General features: G+C 41.1%; 1 protein-coding gene across 3 annotated transcripts in view; it reads left to right on the forward strand.

The window, feature by feature from the left end:
• CSDE1 (cold shock domain containing E1) overlaps positions 1 to 15,878 on the forward strand; it is a 63,824-nt gene that overhangs the window by 24,443 nt on the left and 23,503 nt on the right. For 2 of the 3 annotated variants that reach the window (XM_083172743.1, XM_083172744.1), the window contains 10 exons: positions 1,096 to 1,291; positions 5,376 to 5,485; positions 7,120 to 7,212; positions 8,446 to 8,543; positions 10,043 to 10,127; positions 10,498 to 10,626; positions 10,708 to 10,833; positions 13,791 to 14,003; positions 15,172 to 15,312; positions 15,685 to 15,849. In XM_083172743.1, coding sequence (XP_083028869.1) covers positions 1,096 to 1,291; positions 5,376 to 5,485; positions 7,120 to 7,212; positions 8,446 to 8,543; positions 10,043 to 10,127; positions 10,498 to 10,626; positions 10,708 to 10,833; positions 13,791 to 14,003; positions 15,172 to 15,312; positions 15,685 to 15,849 — 1,356 coding nt within the window. The remainder of the gene's footprint in view (positions 1 to 1,095; positions 1,292 to 5,375; positions 5,486 to 7,119; positions 7,213 to 8,445; positions 8,544 to 10,042; positions 10,128 to 10,497; positions 10,627 to 10,707; positions 10,834 to 13,790; positions 14,004 to 15,171; positions 15,313 to 15,684; positions 15,850 to 15,878) is intronic. The other variant, XM_083172745.1, reaches the window with a different exon arrangement.

The following is a 15,878-nucleotide window of genomic DNA, read 5'->3' on the forward strand; positions in this document are numbered from 1 at the left end:
CCCCTTACTCATACATCCACTTCATATGGGTCTAAAAAACAGAAGAGGACCCCATTGTATCAAAGATCTGTGAGTCAGGGACTGGAGTTTCACAATAGCATGGATTGTACTGGTGAACATGCTTTGTGCATGGTTTGTGTATAACATACTAAGTTTTTTATTTGTGTCTATGCTTTCACTGCTATATAATAAGGGCCTGATTCCTGTTCATTCGTTACCGTGCACATCGGAACGCCCATAGTTTTGTTGGCATACCCATGGAGATTAGGCCGTGGGGCGGCTGCCGAGGACATACAGGGAACACTCAAAGCTAGGCCACCAGAGTGTCTTAGTTTTGCATGGTCGCTGACCATTGAATGATTTGGCCCCTGCACCTAAGGCTGCAAATGGATGTTTATGCAAAACATCCACCTGTAGCTGTGCGTGGAGGGGGGAGGCGGTGGTTATACGAGCGGCTTTAAATCCACAAGCAAAATTTGCAACGCTGCGTGTGGAATAAAATTAGGTACTAAGTATTGTTGCTTTAATGGTTAACTTGTGTCCAAGTTCAGAGATATTTTAAGCATGCATCAATTCCAGGTTCAAAATATTTGTACATTTATTCGAGTGGCCCTTTTTTTTTTTTTTTTTTTAATAATGCTTAATTTTACACGAGCAACTCCTCCTGGCTTATATGATCCGTTTATTTCCATATAAACATTAAGTAGGTTGTGACCACTGACCGCTTAAACACAGAAAAGCTACATGGAAATTTGACACCAAATGCACCAGTATAGAGAACAGGTTAAACTTCTGTTTTTGGGTTCCACTTGCATCTTTTTCCTTTGAGCAATTTTATTCTTGATGGTTTTGACATCCTTTACGGTCACATCCTGCCGGTTTTTCATTCCCCATGTTTCTGTTTTAACATTGCTTTTCATGTGTTCAGCTTCCTAATTTGTTTGCAATTTGTGTTTTTATGTTACTTCTGTTTTTAATGATTGATTGCATTTTTAGAACTTGTGTGTTATCCTCTAACAGCATCCTGTGATTACTCTCCCTGCCAGTTGCAGAAGATGGTATGATTTTATGTATTTTTTTTTTCTTCCAAACTAGATGAGCTTTGATCCAAACCTTCTACACAACAATGGACACAATGGGTACCCCAATGGTACTTCAGCACTGCGTGAAACGGGAGTTATTGAAAAACTGCTAACATCCTATGGATTTATTCAATGTTCAGAACGTCAAGCTAGACTCTTCTTCCACTGCTCACAATACAATGGAAACTTACAAGAACTAAAAGTAGGAGGTAAGCAGTGTGGGGTCGTGTGCAGATCTTTGCTGTGGCTCACTAATGTAGGCTTGTGGGTGTTTCTATAACACTGCTTTGTGGTTATGTGGTATTGGAGTATATTTCTATGCATCTGGAAATCCTGCACTAAAGGAGCTGTAAGCTGCATGACCAACATAATTGAGAATGAGACCTGTCAGTGGTTTCTATTTCTGGGGTACAGCTTGGCACAGTCAGACTACAATGCACACTATAGCACATGCCTAATGTCTGTATGTTATAAGCGGCAGTTGCACCATTGTTAGAGTGATTAGTCTGTGTCTAGATCACCATATAGTTGTGCAACTTCAAGACATGGGTTGTAGACTGGCCTGTATCTTTGCAGATGTCATTAACATTTATGATAGTGGTCAGCCTTCATCAGTGATGGCTAACCTTGACACTCCAGCTGTTGTTGAACTACACCTCCCAGCATGCCCTGTGTCAGTTTTAGCATGGTCAAATACTAAAACTGACACAGGGCATGCTGGGAGGTGTAGTTCAACAACAGCTGGAGTATCAAGGTTAGCCATCACTGACCTACATTATAATTTAGTGTACATGTTGGTCTAGGAGTACTAGTTCTGTTCTAGCAGGAATATGATGGCTAATCTGGTCTTCATTTTAGGTGTGCCATACGTGTAATTTCACTTCCATACCGTTTCCAAAATGCAGTAATGAGTTCAGATATCAGCATTGCTGGGTTCCAGGTTTTCTCTATATTGGTGGCTAAGGGGGGTATTCAATGTCAGGGGAACGGCTGTCGAGCAAGCTCGACAGCCGTGCCCCTGTCCCGTTCTCGTTTTGCTCGCCTGGAGCTCGGCAGTCGGGATTCAATGTCCCGGCCGCTGAGTGGCGATAAGGGGGCGTGGCCGCAAGTTGATGACGAAAATAGACGAGCTCCGGCCAGGAGCTCGCCTATTTCCGGCTTTTCTCGTCAGAACCCCTGTTCAATGCTGTCGAGGAAGACAGCATTGAATAGGGCCCCGCAGCCATCTCCCCCGTCGGGAGATGGCTGCGGGTGCACGACAAAGATTAAATACCCCCCTTAATCTCTGCTATCTCTGCTCTGAGGGCAGTATTCAATGAAAAAGTTCTCCGTGCATGGAGAGCGTTTTATTTAGCTCTCCATGCACTCTCCGTGTTCCGGAGGGCTCGCTGCCACTCCTGCTCCCTCTATTCAATGTGGTTAAGACTCGCGGCGAGTCTTAACCCCTGCAGGGAGCAGGGAGCTTTCAGGGAGCCGGAAGCAGCCAGAGAGATTAAAGTCTCCCTGGCTGCTCCAGAGGACTGTGGAGGGGAGGGGGGCTCTCCAGGACCCAGGCTGCACCCCCCTATAGCCAGCGGGGGACCCAGTATTCACTGCACCGTTCGTGCATAGTTACGTTCGGCTGCAGTGAATATATGAATATCTAATGAGCGGCTCGAGCGCTCGGGCCCCCTGCTGGCTGCACTGTGTAAAAAAAAAAAATGTAAAAAAATATTTTTTTTAAAATTAAATATATATTCATGTGCTATAAGCACATGAATAAAAATAACATGCCCCTTCACAGGAAAAAAAAACTGATTTTTTGACACCAAAATTTAAAAAAAAAACCTTTACGTTCAAAAGTTCACATTCCAGCTCTCCATCAAAAGATGGAGAATTGCTACACGGAGAAAGACGGAGAATATTTCACATTGAATAGGGTTGCTCGCTTTTGGAGAGCAAAATGCTCCATCCAAGGCGAACAAAGCACAAATTCTCCACAAAACACGGAGAACTTTTCTCATTGAATACTGCCCTTAATCCTGGTGGGAGGATCCTACTCTCTCTCCGTTGTGACAGGCTATACCTAAACATGGCAGTATCTGCTGGTATTTCATCCTTTAAAGTACATGTACTTGTCATGGTTAATCTTCTTTATCTGGCTAGGACAGATACCACAGCTGGGAGGTGCCCAGCTGTAAAGTAGGCTTCTATAGTAATTACTACCATGGTGACTGGTTGGGTGCTTATTAATTTTACACACACACCTGTGCTGAAACGAATGGAGAACCCGTAAAAGTAGAAAAAAATTCAGATTTGGCCTAGTCGACCGGTTCTAATTGAAATCTGAGACTGTACCCACTATAAAAATGTTATGTGAAATTCATTTACAGCTGTTTCCCTATACAGCTATTTCTGCATTTGCCCCAAACATCCCTTCATGGTGCGCAAGGTCCCATGCGACTTTGCTTTATCTCCAAACCTCTTTCATTCAAATGTGCAACTTCATCACAATCTGATGCACATTTGGGCGAGAGTGCATTTGTTTATTATATATACTACATTTTGTATATCTAGGCTTATGAGCCAATCTCCATATGAAGTGCCAAGATGCAACTGTAAAAAAAAAAAAGGTTTGGATTTGTATACAGATTCAGACGTCACACAGGCGTACGCGTTCCTAATGTAACTGTGGATTCTTGTGAACTGCATTTGTTGCATCTCATTGTGACAAACGCATTAATGTGAAGGATGCTACACCGCTTTATGTAGCTCACCTATACCGCCTGACATATGGAGGCTAGTTACGAGGACACCCAAGTCCCAAATATGCAGTCTAATTAATATAAAAACACACTATTATACTTTGAGGTTTTAGCGTCCAGTTCTGACCTTCACCTGATTGAGGTTCAATCCAAATATCCCAAGAATGCTCCTCAAGTGTAAAGCTGGATACACTTTAAATGACACTGCAAACAATAGGACGACAAATGGTAGGACTTTTGTGACCACTCAGTAGCCACATCCAGCTGTCCTTTTAAGATATATATTTATGATTTATTATTATTTTATTTATAAGGCTCCACAAGTGTTTCACAGCACCGTACAAAGGAACAGTACAGGGAGACCAAACTTGGCATGACATTGAATAAATAACAAAAATAGAGTACAAATAAAGAGTGTCACAGTTCAAGACACATTACAGCTTAAATATAAGTCGTGAGGACTCAATCGGCATACTATAAGAGGCTTGAGGCCAATGATTGAGATAAGTATGCGGACAAAGATGATTTAGCTGCATGTATAGATGAGGGCCGCTAATGACCGGAGAGAGCACACACAATTTACAGTATAATACATGCACACTAGGCTATATGCAGGAAAACATTGCTAATGGTGGTTATTGTGCGTATTGTTTAAAATATCTAATGTGTATGCACCTTTGATACCCCTTTTAGACATACTACCCGGGATTTTGGCCAGGTTTACCCGGGATTTTCAACCCAGGTCACTCCCGGGATTTTAGTAACAGACCCCCTTTCACACTACACCTCAGAATGTTTCATCATTAAAATGGGACACGCCCCAGCAGTAAAAAAAAAAGCAACATCACATGTTTAAAACGGAAAAACCCGGGTAAACCCATTCAGACATAAGCCGGGTATTATACCCGGGAGTTAAATACCGGGAAAAACCCTGGTCAATTGCAGGTGCTCAGTATCCGGGAGTGAAGTCCCGGGTATACCCTTTCAGACATACGCTAGTCCCGGGTTTGGGCGTGTTCATGTGAAAAAACCTGGGATTTTCGCGTATGTCTGAAAGGGGTATAAGTTTCCTGTAAAACCTATGCATGGAGCTTTGTGTTGAATTATGGGAAATGTCATCCCTCCAACTTGGCAAAATTGTCTGTTTGGACAATGGCATGCCGCTGCTCACTTGCTTCTGTGTAGTGATGGCATTCCCTGGGCATTTTTATAAAAATAATAAAAAAAACACCCTGAATATTAATTTTACATGGGCGGTCCAGTTGGAGCAGGGCAGAGGGTCCGGGAGCAGCGGTCATTCTGGGAATTGGAGGTGCGGACTGGAGTAGAGAGCGGGGGTGTAGCCGGTGTCAAGCTGCACAGAGCATTAGAAACTACAATCCCGGGATTCAAATTCCGGCAATTTTGGGCCCAAATACTGGTATCCCATCAATCCTGGGATTGGCCACCCTATGTCAGTGCTTCATTGCATTGAGTTTATAAAATTTATAGACAAGCCAGAGTAACCATGTAGTATACTGTATTTAAAGTAGTAATGTTTGTTTTGTAGATGATGTCGAATTTGAAGTGTCATCAGATAGACGTACTGGCAAACCAATTGCTGTCAAACTGGTAAAGATTAAAACTGAAATTATGCCAGAAGAAAGAATTAATGGACAGGTAAGGGTTCTGTTTCGTTTTATTATTTTCTGTAATGAATGGGCACTGATTTTATACATTCTCCAAGCTATCCTAATAAAAAAATGGTATCTGACTGGTGATGTACACATAAGCTTTTATATAGATGCAGATACAAGGGTATTACAGTACAACTACCACTGCTCTACCCTTTTACGTGGTAATGCTCAGGGCAATGTAGTGGGGAAACATTTGTAGTCTTACTAAGTAACAATGCAAAACCTAGCTACAAGTTCATAAACGTTTGAACTCTGAGCTGTACTATTATATAATGTAAATTGCTCTGCTTGTTTCTGCAAGGACATTTTCAAACCAGTATTCCTAGTCGCACATACAGTATCAATCGCAACTGGAAATTCTGTCATTTGGCCTCTTGATAAGTAAGCAAATTTGCCTGAAATTAAGCTGCCATAATGTACTGGCAATAGAATGTTTATAGTAAATCAGTTGGGTATAGGAAATCTTTCTCTCAATTCTAACTCTGAACCATTTAACTCTGAGGCCAGTTACATTGTTCTTCACAATGGCTGCCACTAGATTTCAATTCAATTGTTGCTCGGTGCGGGCATTCAGGCAGCTCCACTTGCAGCCTCCTGAGGTACAAGCTGAAATGTGAAAAAATGCAGTGGTTTGAGCACCCAAGCTGGGACTTTAGACCACTTTGTGGCACTAAAGACTGGGCATCTGTGCCCAATGGGGCAACAAATTAATAGTCCCTGGTGAGAACTGAATGTTTGGGTGCCAACAAAAGTCGAGTCTGCCTTTTTTATATTCTAAAACATTTCACTGTTGCAAATACTGATATCCCCCTTCTCCCCCTTAAACGAGGCATGTAGATATATTTTCTTTCATATAGAGAAGGTTGATGTACTGGATGGGGCTTGTATATTCAAGCCTACAAATCTGTGCTTCATTCTAATAAGCCTCTTTGGTTTTCATACATGGCAAATATTATCCTTTTGTGGTATAAGTATGTGCTTCACAGAGCTTCTGTCTGTATTCCCTCTGTTCCTCCAATTCTGTATATTGTTTCTTATTGCCTCTTACTTATTACTATTACACTTGGCTCACCCGTATCAAGTTACAGTTAAGTAAACAGGTATCGTAGACTTTACCTATTCTGCTTCTTTACTCCCCTAATTTTCTTTATTTGGAATATTACAAATTGCTTAACTGTTAGCATAAAAACTGTATGTACATTATGACTATTGATTAATTACTCCGGTTTCCTCCCACAATCCAAAAATATACAGATAGGTTAATTGGCTTCCAACAAAATTAACCCCAGAATGTCTGTGCGTGTACATGTGGTAGGGAATATAGATTGTAAGCTCCACTGGGGCAGGGACTGATGTGAATGTTCAAATATTCTCTGTAAAGTGCTGCGTAATATGTTATGCCCTATTTAAGAAACTGTTAATAAATAAATAAATCAGTGTAGTTTAAAAATAATAATTTAGTGGCCTTTAAAATGTACAAATCTGGAAGCTTTAGCACTTCTGTATAATGGCTTACATTGGACATAAAACATCTTGTATAATTTTGTTTTCCGCGGATTCATATTTGCATAATTAATGTAATTTACTATATATTTTTTCTTTTCTTTGACCCAACAGGTAGTCTGTGCTGTGCCTCATAATTTGGAAAGTAAATCCCCAGCTGCCCCAGGTCAGAGTCCCTCAGGGAGTGTTTGCTATGAACGCAATGGGGTAAGTCTACAATCCTTTCTATGTGGTGGTTTTCTTGCTGTTTACTGGATACAACTTAAATTAGGAATACTGGGGCAGATTTATTAAGCTCAGTGACGTGATAAAGTGTCTGGCTTTTATCACCGGCCAATCAGCTAACTGAGTTACTGGCTTGGTTTGAAAAATGACAGGTAGGAGCTGATTGGCTGGTGATAAAAAGCAGACACTTTATCACTTCACTACTATCACTACTAGTTTGTTTGAGCAGCTCTCACCACTGACTTTATCACTTCACCAAGCTTAATAAATCTACCCCACTATTTTACAAAAGTAGTTGGTGTACTATTGCCGGTGGGAATTTACAGCATGGCAAAAAAAATATGCACTGCACTGGGTCCTGCTCATTTAGATATGCAAGGAGCGGGACCCAGCACCTTGCATATTTAATGAGCGGGTCCCCGCCCCCTGCATCTGTAATGACCGGGTCCCATATGCGAACAAGTAGGCTGATCCGCGGCGGCCACCGAGGTGCTGGGCGTGCAGGTCCGGGATGCTGCGCTTCTCATGTCACTCAGATCCCGGCAGCGGTAAATCCACGGTCCTTCACCAGCATCCACGCACCGAGCTGCCAGAATAAATTCTGCGGGAGTCGTGTTAAGTGGAGCCACCTCCAGGGCTGGTCACCGCCTCCACCACTGGTTACCGCCTACGGGACTGGCACCCCCTCAGCTAATGGGCATGTCGCTGGCTCTGATTGCCCCTAGTGTGACCCCCCATGCTAGTGTTACACTCTCCGGTAGCGTCTCTGACACAGGAGGGATTGCAGCATGTGGCAGTGTGCCTGGGGGCGGAAGTGCCAGCTCCTGTGGGTGTACAGCCTGGCACCCGCTGCTAGCACTCTGTGGGTCCCAGTTTATCTTACACACATAGAAGCTGCTCCTGACACTTTCCAAAAATGGCTCAACCTAGTAGTGTGCGAGGGAGGAGGGGATACACCGCAGCAGATACAGGGAGTAGGGGGGTATTCACACACGTGTCCTGTGTAAGAGCAGAGACTGGTACTGGCGGCAGGGAGTGAGGAGGGCAGAAATGGGATCAATGTGAAAGGTACAAAAAATGGTAATATAACGTTTTAAACATGCAATGTGAAAGGGGTTTAAATTGCTATGACCCATTTTAAGAAACGTTTCAAATACTGGGTCAAAGCAGGTTTTGCGATGTGAAAGTAGCATAAATAATCATTTCTGCTTTTAGGAGGTGTTTTATCTAACCTACACTCCTGAAGATGTTGATGGAAATGTTCAGCTTGAAACTGGAGACAAAATTAATTTCATTATTGAAACCAACAAGCAGTAAGTAATAACTTTGATAATTTTATATTAATATTTAAGAGACATTTTTACTCTAGGCCACACAAGGTGATTTATTGCTTGGCCTGCATTATTCATGTGTCCTGACCTGCAGCTACAAATGCTATGTGTGGTAGCATTTCATGGGAAGTAGTGCATGTCTTACTGACATTAGTATGGTTTATGGCTCTTGTTTTACAGGCAATTGCAGTTAATTAAACTGAATAAAAATTGCTAATCTGAATGTTTAATCTGTGTAACTCTACTAAGGTATGTTATCTGTGAAATAGTGGGGGGGGGGTTTGCGCTCAGTAGTTGCAAACTGCGTCTAGTTGGGCTGCGTCTAGTTGGCCGCAGTCAGAATTTGAGTCCCAGTCACAGTTGCGTTCCAGTCACAAACACAGTTTCCACGCCACCCCGAAGCGTGGCGAGCGGACGCGGTACGCATCCGACCAACCTTTTCATATACCCACTGTCTGCGTGGAGTTGAATTCATATAGCGTGGCGAGCAGATGCGGAATACATGTGACGTAATCCGTGTCCCCTCGCGGGGCTCGCTGCGCTCGCCACACTATATAAAATCAACTCCATGCCGATGTGGATAGTGGGGGTATGAAGCTGACGGTCGGATGCGTACCGCGGGACTCGCTGTGCTTGTCACGCTTCGGGGTGGCGTGGAAAGTGTGTTCGTGACGAACGCAACTGGGACTTAAATTCTGACTGCGGCCAACTAGACGCAGTTTGCGACTACAGCCGCTCTTTGTGACTGACGCTACTGCAGCGCAAAAAACCCCAGCTATTTCACCAATAACGTAGCTTAGTACAGTTATACGGCCTACACACATGCCGATATTAAGGCATTTTCTAATTGACTTTGCTTAGTTTGGGAAAGTCGCTTAGAAAATGCCCCTACATCGGTGTGTGTGATTGATGAACAGTGTCCATCAATATCTGCATTGGCAGGGTTCTCTCACCGGAGAACACTGGTGCTGCTCGCTCTGTGTGTGGGCTGTCAGCTCTGTGTGCTGAGCGACAGGAGCAGAACAGCCCGACCTAGCACAGCTAGGTCGCCCTACACACATCGGCATGTGTGTAGGGCCCATAACACAGATAAAGCACAGAGTCTGGAAAGCAGCCAAGTTTCACATTTAAAGTAAACACTGATTTAAGGTGCCCATACACGTTACAATTATTGTATACAATATCACATCTCATCGCATCTCAGTTTTGCGATGAGATCTAGTACAAAAAGTATGTGCTGCACATACTTTTGTACTAGATCTCATCTCATCGCAAAACCGAGATGCGATATTGTATACAATAATTGTAACGTGTATGGGCACCTTCAGGACGGCCAATTTTCAAAACTATAAACACAGCTGTCTGGATTAATAAACAAACACTGGCGCCGTGAAACTACACAAGCACCTTTTTGTTTTTATTTATTTTATTTTTTTTACAATTTTCTGTATGGGTACTAATTTAATTCTTTTACTTCTTAGCACTGGTGCAGTAAGCGCTCGTAGTATTATGCTACTTATGAAAAGGAAACAAATGCGTTGTCAGGGTGTGGTTTGTGCCATGAAGGTAAGCTTAATTTATTCTTTTTATTCTTCACACTACTTGCTGTCTTTTTTAATGGGGGTTAACAGTCCTGTACTAGGAGTACTAGAGTTGGCAGAAACACGTAAGGTGCCCATAGACTGCAATCATTGTATGCATTCTAGTCTAGATCGCATTGCACGCAAATAGTGCGATGCAATCGGGACCTAGTTCAAAAACTATGTGCAGCACATACTTTTTGAGGTATGGGATGGGAGCACGCATCGCACCCGCAAAACAGTGTATGGGTACCTTAATTACTTAGTACTTCTTACATAACCTCCTTGATATGATTAATCCATGCTGTATTGCTAGCAGCACAATAATGGCCTAACTGTTTTGTTTTGTTTTCTAGGAAGCCTTTGGTTTCATTGAAAGGGGAGATGTTGTAAAGGAAATATTCTTTCACTATAGTGAATTTAAAGGAGACATTGATGCCTTACAGCCTGGCGATGACGTAGAATTCACAATCAAGGATCGAAATGTATGTCCTCTCCTTTTCCACCAATACACAATCAACTTCTTTGTGAGTCTCTTGATAGTAATTTTATTTGTTTCTTGGCAGGGTAAAGAAGTTGCAACTGACGTGAGGCTTCTACCTCAAGGAACTGTTATATTTGAAGATATCAGCATCGAACATTTTGAAGGAACAGTTACCAAAGTCATCCCTAAAGTACCCAACAAAAACCAGGTAACTTTCTAACATGGGTTTTTGAAAAAAATCAATATTAATTGAGCAATTCTTGCATTTTGCAAAACTTAACTTAAAGTTAAGTCAGATTCCTTTTATTTATTTTTTATCCTATAAATGCATGATATGATGGGGAAAATTGGCCACTGATGGCATTTAATGTTTAAAGTATGTATAGAATATTATCCCCATGCTCAAAGCTACTTGTGTTTTTTAGTTTATACAGTGCATTTTTAGATGTATGTGGACCTCCAAGAAAATGGCTTAACTTTTTCTGAGACATCGCAAGACAATTAAAATACTTTACACAACTGCACAAGTATCCGCAGATTGTGGGTGTGCTAAGATACCTTTTGCGATGCAGCGTGCGGTGAGAATTTAATTGACAGGAAGGGTGCGTTTTGTGTGCAGTAAGGGGCAAAAACATAGTTTTCACTGTTTTAGGAGTATGTATCTGCCTTAAGCTACGATCATATATGCAGAAAAACTTGGCACCAGCATTGCTATTGCTGTGGTCTGCCTGCATGATAATACTCACTCTGGGTCAATGTTCCTGGTTATTGCATTGATGCATAGGTGTACTCAGTTGCTAATGACTTTGCGATGACTCCGGTGGGGGGCTATTCTTTTCTGGGCTGCAGCTTCAGTTGCAGTCATTAGCTAGTTTGTTAGATCAATGTCCAGACGTAAAAGGATAACCTCCCATAACACACATTCATGTGATATTTTGGATAGAGGCAGATAGCGCTAATAACTTCTTAACCACATGATTTTAATATACAAATGCAAAAAGACATTTAAAAATCGCATGGTTTACACCTCGCAGGCAAAGCAGTCTTCACTTTGTAAGTGCATTTGTATATTAAAATCTTTGTGGTTAAGAAGTCATTAGCGCGATCTGCCTCTTTTTCTCCCGTCTCCAAAATATCACATGAATGTTATGGGAGGGTTATCCTTTTTGGTCTGGACATTGATGTAACCTCATACTACCTTGATCCTCAGGATTAAACTCTATAAAAAAGGAAGTTTATAACTATTTGTTGTTGGTTACCTTTTAATAGCACAAACCCTGCTTAAGCCTGAGGTCATACATAGCTGAACCTGACCCACTTCACTCCAAGGACCGTGCACACAGGCTCCTAAGCAGCTGTGCCACGGCCGCTGGGTGGTAGGGCGGGATGGCTGGATTTCGGGAAGAACCCATACATTGCAATGCATATGTTACCACAGTGCAGCGGTGACATACTGTAACACTAGAAATCCGGTTGACAGTGGCGGGACCCGGCAACATCACTGTATGACACTACCCTCTGTGAGTGGCCCCAGCCTAAAGCTTATCACTGCAGATAGATACCTGCACATGTGCAGTACAGATCACACACAGATATGTACATATCAGCTATATGCAAACCATAGGGATTTGTGTACATCTCTGAACCTGGCCCTCTGTTTTCACCCATTGACATTAGACCCTTGGAAAATGGTGGCTTAGTAGAACAGTCCCTCATCCCTGGAGACTGGTATTAGTTGTAAAAAATCAGTCCTGGATAAGAAACCACTGCCTTTGTTCAAGCTTTTAGACCGTTTCCCACCTGAGAGAGCCTGGTCTGTGATAAAAAGGTAATTGAGCGGACACCACACAACCAAGCTTTTTGAGTATTTATTGGGGATATGCTGTTTTCCTAGTAACTTCATACCACCAAGAATCAATTGCTTTGCTGAACTAAAAAGTACTTCTTGGAAATCATTCAGGGCTTTTGCCAATTGATGATCCAGCCATGGGATATTAAGACACCCACTGCCTAAATCAGATCTGCCTGAAGAGGAATTTTAGTCCGCTTTGAAAAGCCAGTTAACTAATTAGGAAACCCTATTTATTGCCATAATTTGAGGACTGTAGCTAAAGTAAAAAGTATTGAATTAAAATTTTCTTTCTTCTGTAAATCTAAAGAGACTTTGAAGGTCTTCTCAAATTATTCTGTGAAGGTAGCAATACTTGACTACACAGTCAATTTATGACTAGTGTGCTCTGAATCGGTCTTCCTGCAGTGTTTTATTTAAGTCGAAAAATAGGTCTGGAACACACCCATGCGTTTATTTTTTACTGTGACCTTACCACAGAGCTACTTTTTTTTTTTTTTTTTAAAGAGTAGGAACTGTGTATTTCCGCGCTAGAGTATCAGATATATTTTCACGCCACCCCTAGGCCAATAGTTTCTTTGAGAAATTTAGAGTCCTTGTGTTTCCCCCTATATCCCTATAGATTGTAAGCTTGCAGCAGGGCCCTCCTACCTCCAAGTCTGTATGTTGTTACCCAGTTTGTTTTATCACTGTCTACTATTGTAAAGCGCAACGGAATCTGCTGCGCTATATAAGAACCTGTAAATAAATAACACTATTATTAAATTTTAAGTAGATTGAGTTTGTCATCCTTGGGTTCAACCATGTGTTGATGGCCAAGATTTGCTTCTGTTTGTCCATATATTTTGATTGGCAGCCACATGCCCTGGTTTCCTTTATTCTATTGACTAAAAATAATTTGAGATGGTATTAGACCACCAATCCAAGGCACCCCTGCAAGTGTCTCGAGGCACCCAGGGAGCCACGGCACACAGTTTGGAATTACTGATATAACTCTTGAGTGCCAAGTGAATTATTTTCAAAACTGGTGTAAAAAGTTTACCTTCTATAGAAAATATAAGCTTTTATTTTTTTACACAACTTTGTATTTCAATATATAATACATGAGCGACGCTGGCATTTCTATTGATCTGATGTTTTGCACATCTAAGATGTGGCACTCAAAGGGTTAACAATGGTCTCAACATATTTCTCAGTTACCTTGCCACCATATGGATTTATAACACTATGAACGATTTAAGTCTCTGGGAAAGGAGCCTTAAATAATTAGTTTGATACTTAATGAACTGTTCTTACTTAATGTGTTTTTATTACAGAATGACCCTTTACCGGGGCGTATAAAAGTTGACTTTGTGATCCCTAAGGAGCTTCCTTTTGGTGATAAAGATACAAAATCCAAGGTGACCCTTTTGGAAGGAGATCATGTGCGGTTCAACATTTCCACAGATAGACGGGACAAACTGGAACGTGCCACAAATATTGAAGTTCTCTCTGACACATTTGAGTTTACAGATGAGTCTAGAGAAATGGTTAGTATTAACTTTAAGTTTGTGTTTATGTTTTTGGTTATGCAATTAGTAGACTTGCATTGTGATACATCACCTGTTTCGGGTATTAACCAGTCACTTGTATTGAAGACGAACTAACAGAGGTAAGGCGTATAATTTGTAGTCATTCAGTTATTGGGTAAGTGGATCTAATAAACTTGTAAATTATATGGTTATCTGTTTATTGAAGCACAACCAAGTGGTTTTGCAGTGCCACTGTAAATCAGTGGTTGGTGTATAGAGAATAACTACACTTGATCCAACTTTTACATAATTAAATAAGCTCTTGCAGTCACAGTGGTGGATATAATTAGACTCATTGTATTAGAATTTGGCAGATTTTTTTTTTTTTTTCTGAAATATTGTATACCCTATCAAAGTTTTCAAATCAAGGTAAAGAAAGTAGTCCATGCTTTAAGTTACTTTAAGTGCTTTTATTTCTCTATTGGTTCTGCACTTTTATATGACCGAAGGTTAAAAACTACCACAAAGATCAGCTTCTATCATTTAATTAGCGATTTAGTGTTGGACTACATCCTGTTGTTGTTGTTTTTTTTTTATTCAGTTTTGACGGAACTGTGTTAATGGCTGTCCATCTATTGAGCCAGGAAGATATAGGATTTGAATAGATTTGTTTTTGTTTGGTGCAGAATGGTCACAAGTGATGCAAGTGAAAGGTTTGACTAAAAGTTGCGGTTTTCTTTAGATTGTTGTCTTGTTTGGTAGAAACTTTTTTTTTTGGTCCTGAGGTCAAAGTGAAGATTCATTTGCTGTCATTCTTTTCTCTTTATTTTTAGTCATTTGGTTGTTGCATTTTTTTTACTTATTTTTTTTAGCTTCCATTCAGAGCCTTAAGCAAGATTAACGCTGATCATAATGTGTGGCTTGCACTGCTTGTTAGATGTGAAATGCGAAGGGATGTAGCATTTCACACGAGTTCAGTATTGATGCCCTCCTGAATCTAAAGTTTTCAGCAATGGCTTTAAAGAACCCAAAATCCTCCCTCAAATACACCACTATTGCTTGTTAGCCAGTTTACTTGCCCGGGTTTTTTTTTTCATGGCCCATATGACCGATCACAGTATAAAGGTCTAGAATGTGAGCAACTGTGGCCTCATTTTGTATTCATACTGCTGTTTCCCTCTCACAGGGTGTGATTGCAGCAATGAGGGATGGGTTTGGTTTTATAAAATGTGTTGATCGGGATGCCCGAATGTTCTTTCACTTCAGTGAAGTCCTGGATGGAAATCAGCTCCACATTTCTGATGAAGTTGAGTTTACTGTTGTCCCTGTGAGTAAACGATCTTACTACGGAGTATGCTAGTGTCCCTCTCCCGTTCATTTAGATAACCTTTTACGTTTTCCCTACCCACCCAGAAAAGAAATGTATTAATCTCTCAGTTGGGTGTGCTCGTTTCCCCTCTGGTTTTTACGTTTTTTTTGTGTTTTATTTTTGTAGAACTCTTGACCTAAAATTTTTAATTATTTTCACTTGCATGAGACTTGATGTTTTTCTTAGTTTTGGTCTAGAGGTTATAAGAAAACACTAACCAATTGTGATAAAATGTTGTAGACCGGATTTTGTTGTTGACTGTGTGTTTTGGAGAATGCTGTAAGAATGTTTACTGCCTATTTCTAACCGTTTTCTTTTCTCTTACTATAGGATATGCTCTCTGCTCAGAGAAATCATGCGATCAGAATTAAAAAGCTCCCAAAAGGAACAGTTTCATTTCATACCCAGTCAGATCATCGTTTTGTTGGTATTATAGAAAAAGAAGCCACAGCTGCCTCTGCTAAATCCAGCAGCCCGAACAAAGGAAAAGAAAAGGTAATGGTCATTATGGCTGTTTAGTAAGT

Source organism: Crinia signifera, chromosome 2, assembly GCF_055691185.1.
Source record: "Crinia signifera chromosome 2, ASM5569118v1, whole genome shotgun sequence".
In the NCBI taxonomy this organism is placed as follows: Eukaryota; Metazoa; Chordata; class Amphibia; order Anura; family Myobatrachidae; genus Crinia; species Crinia signifera.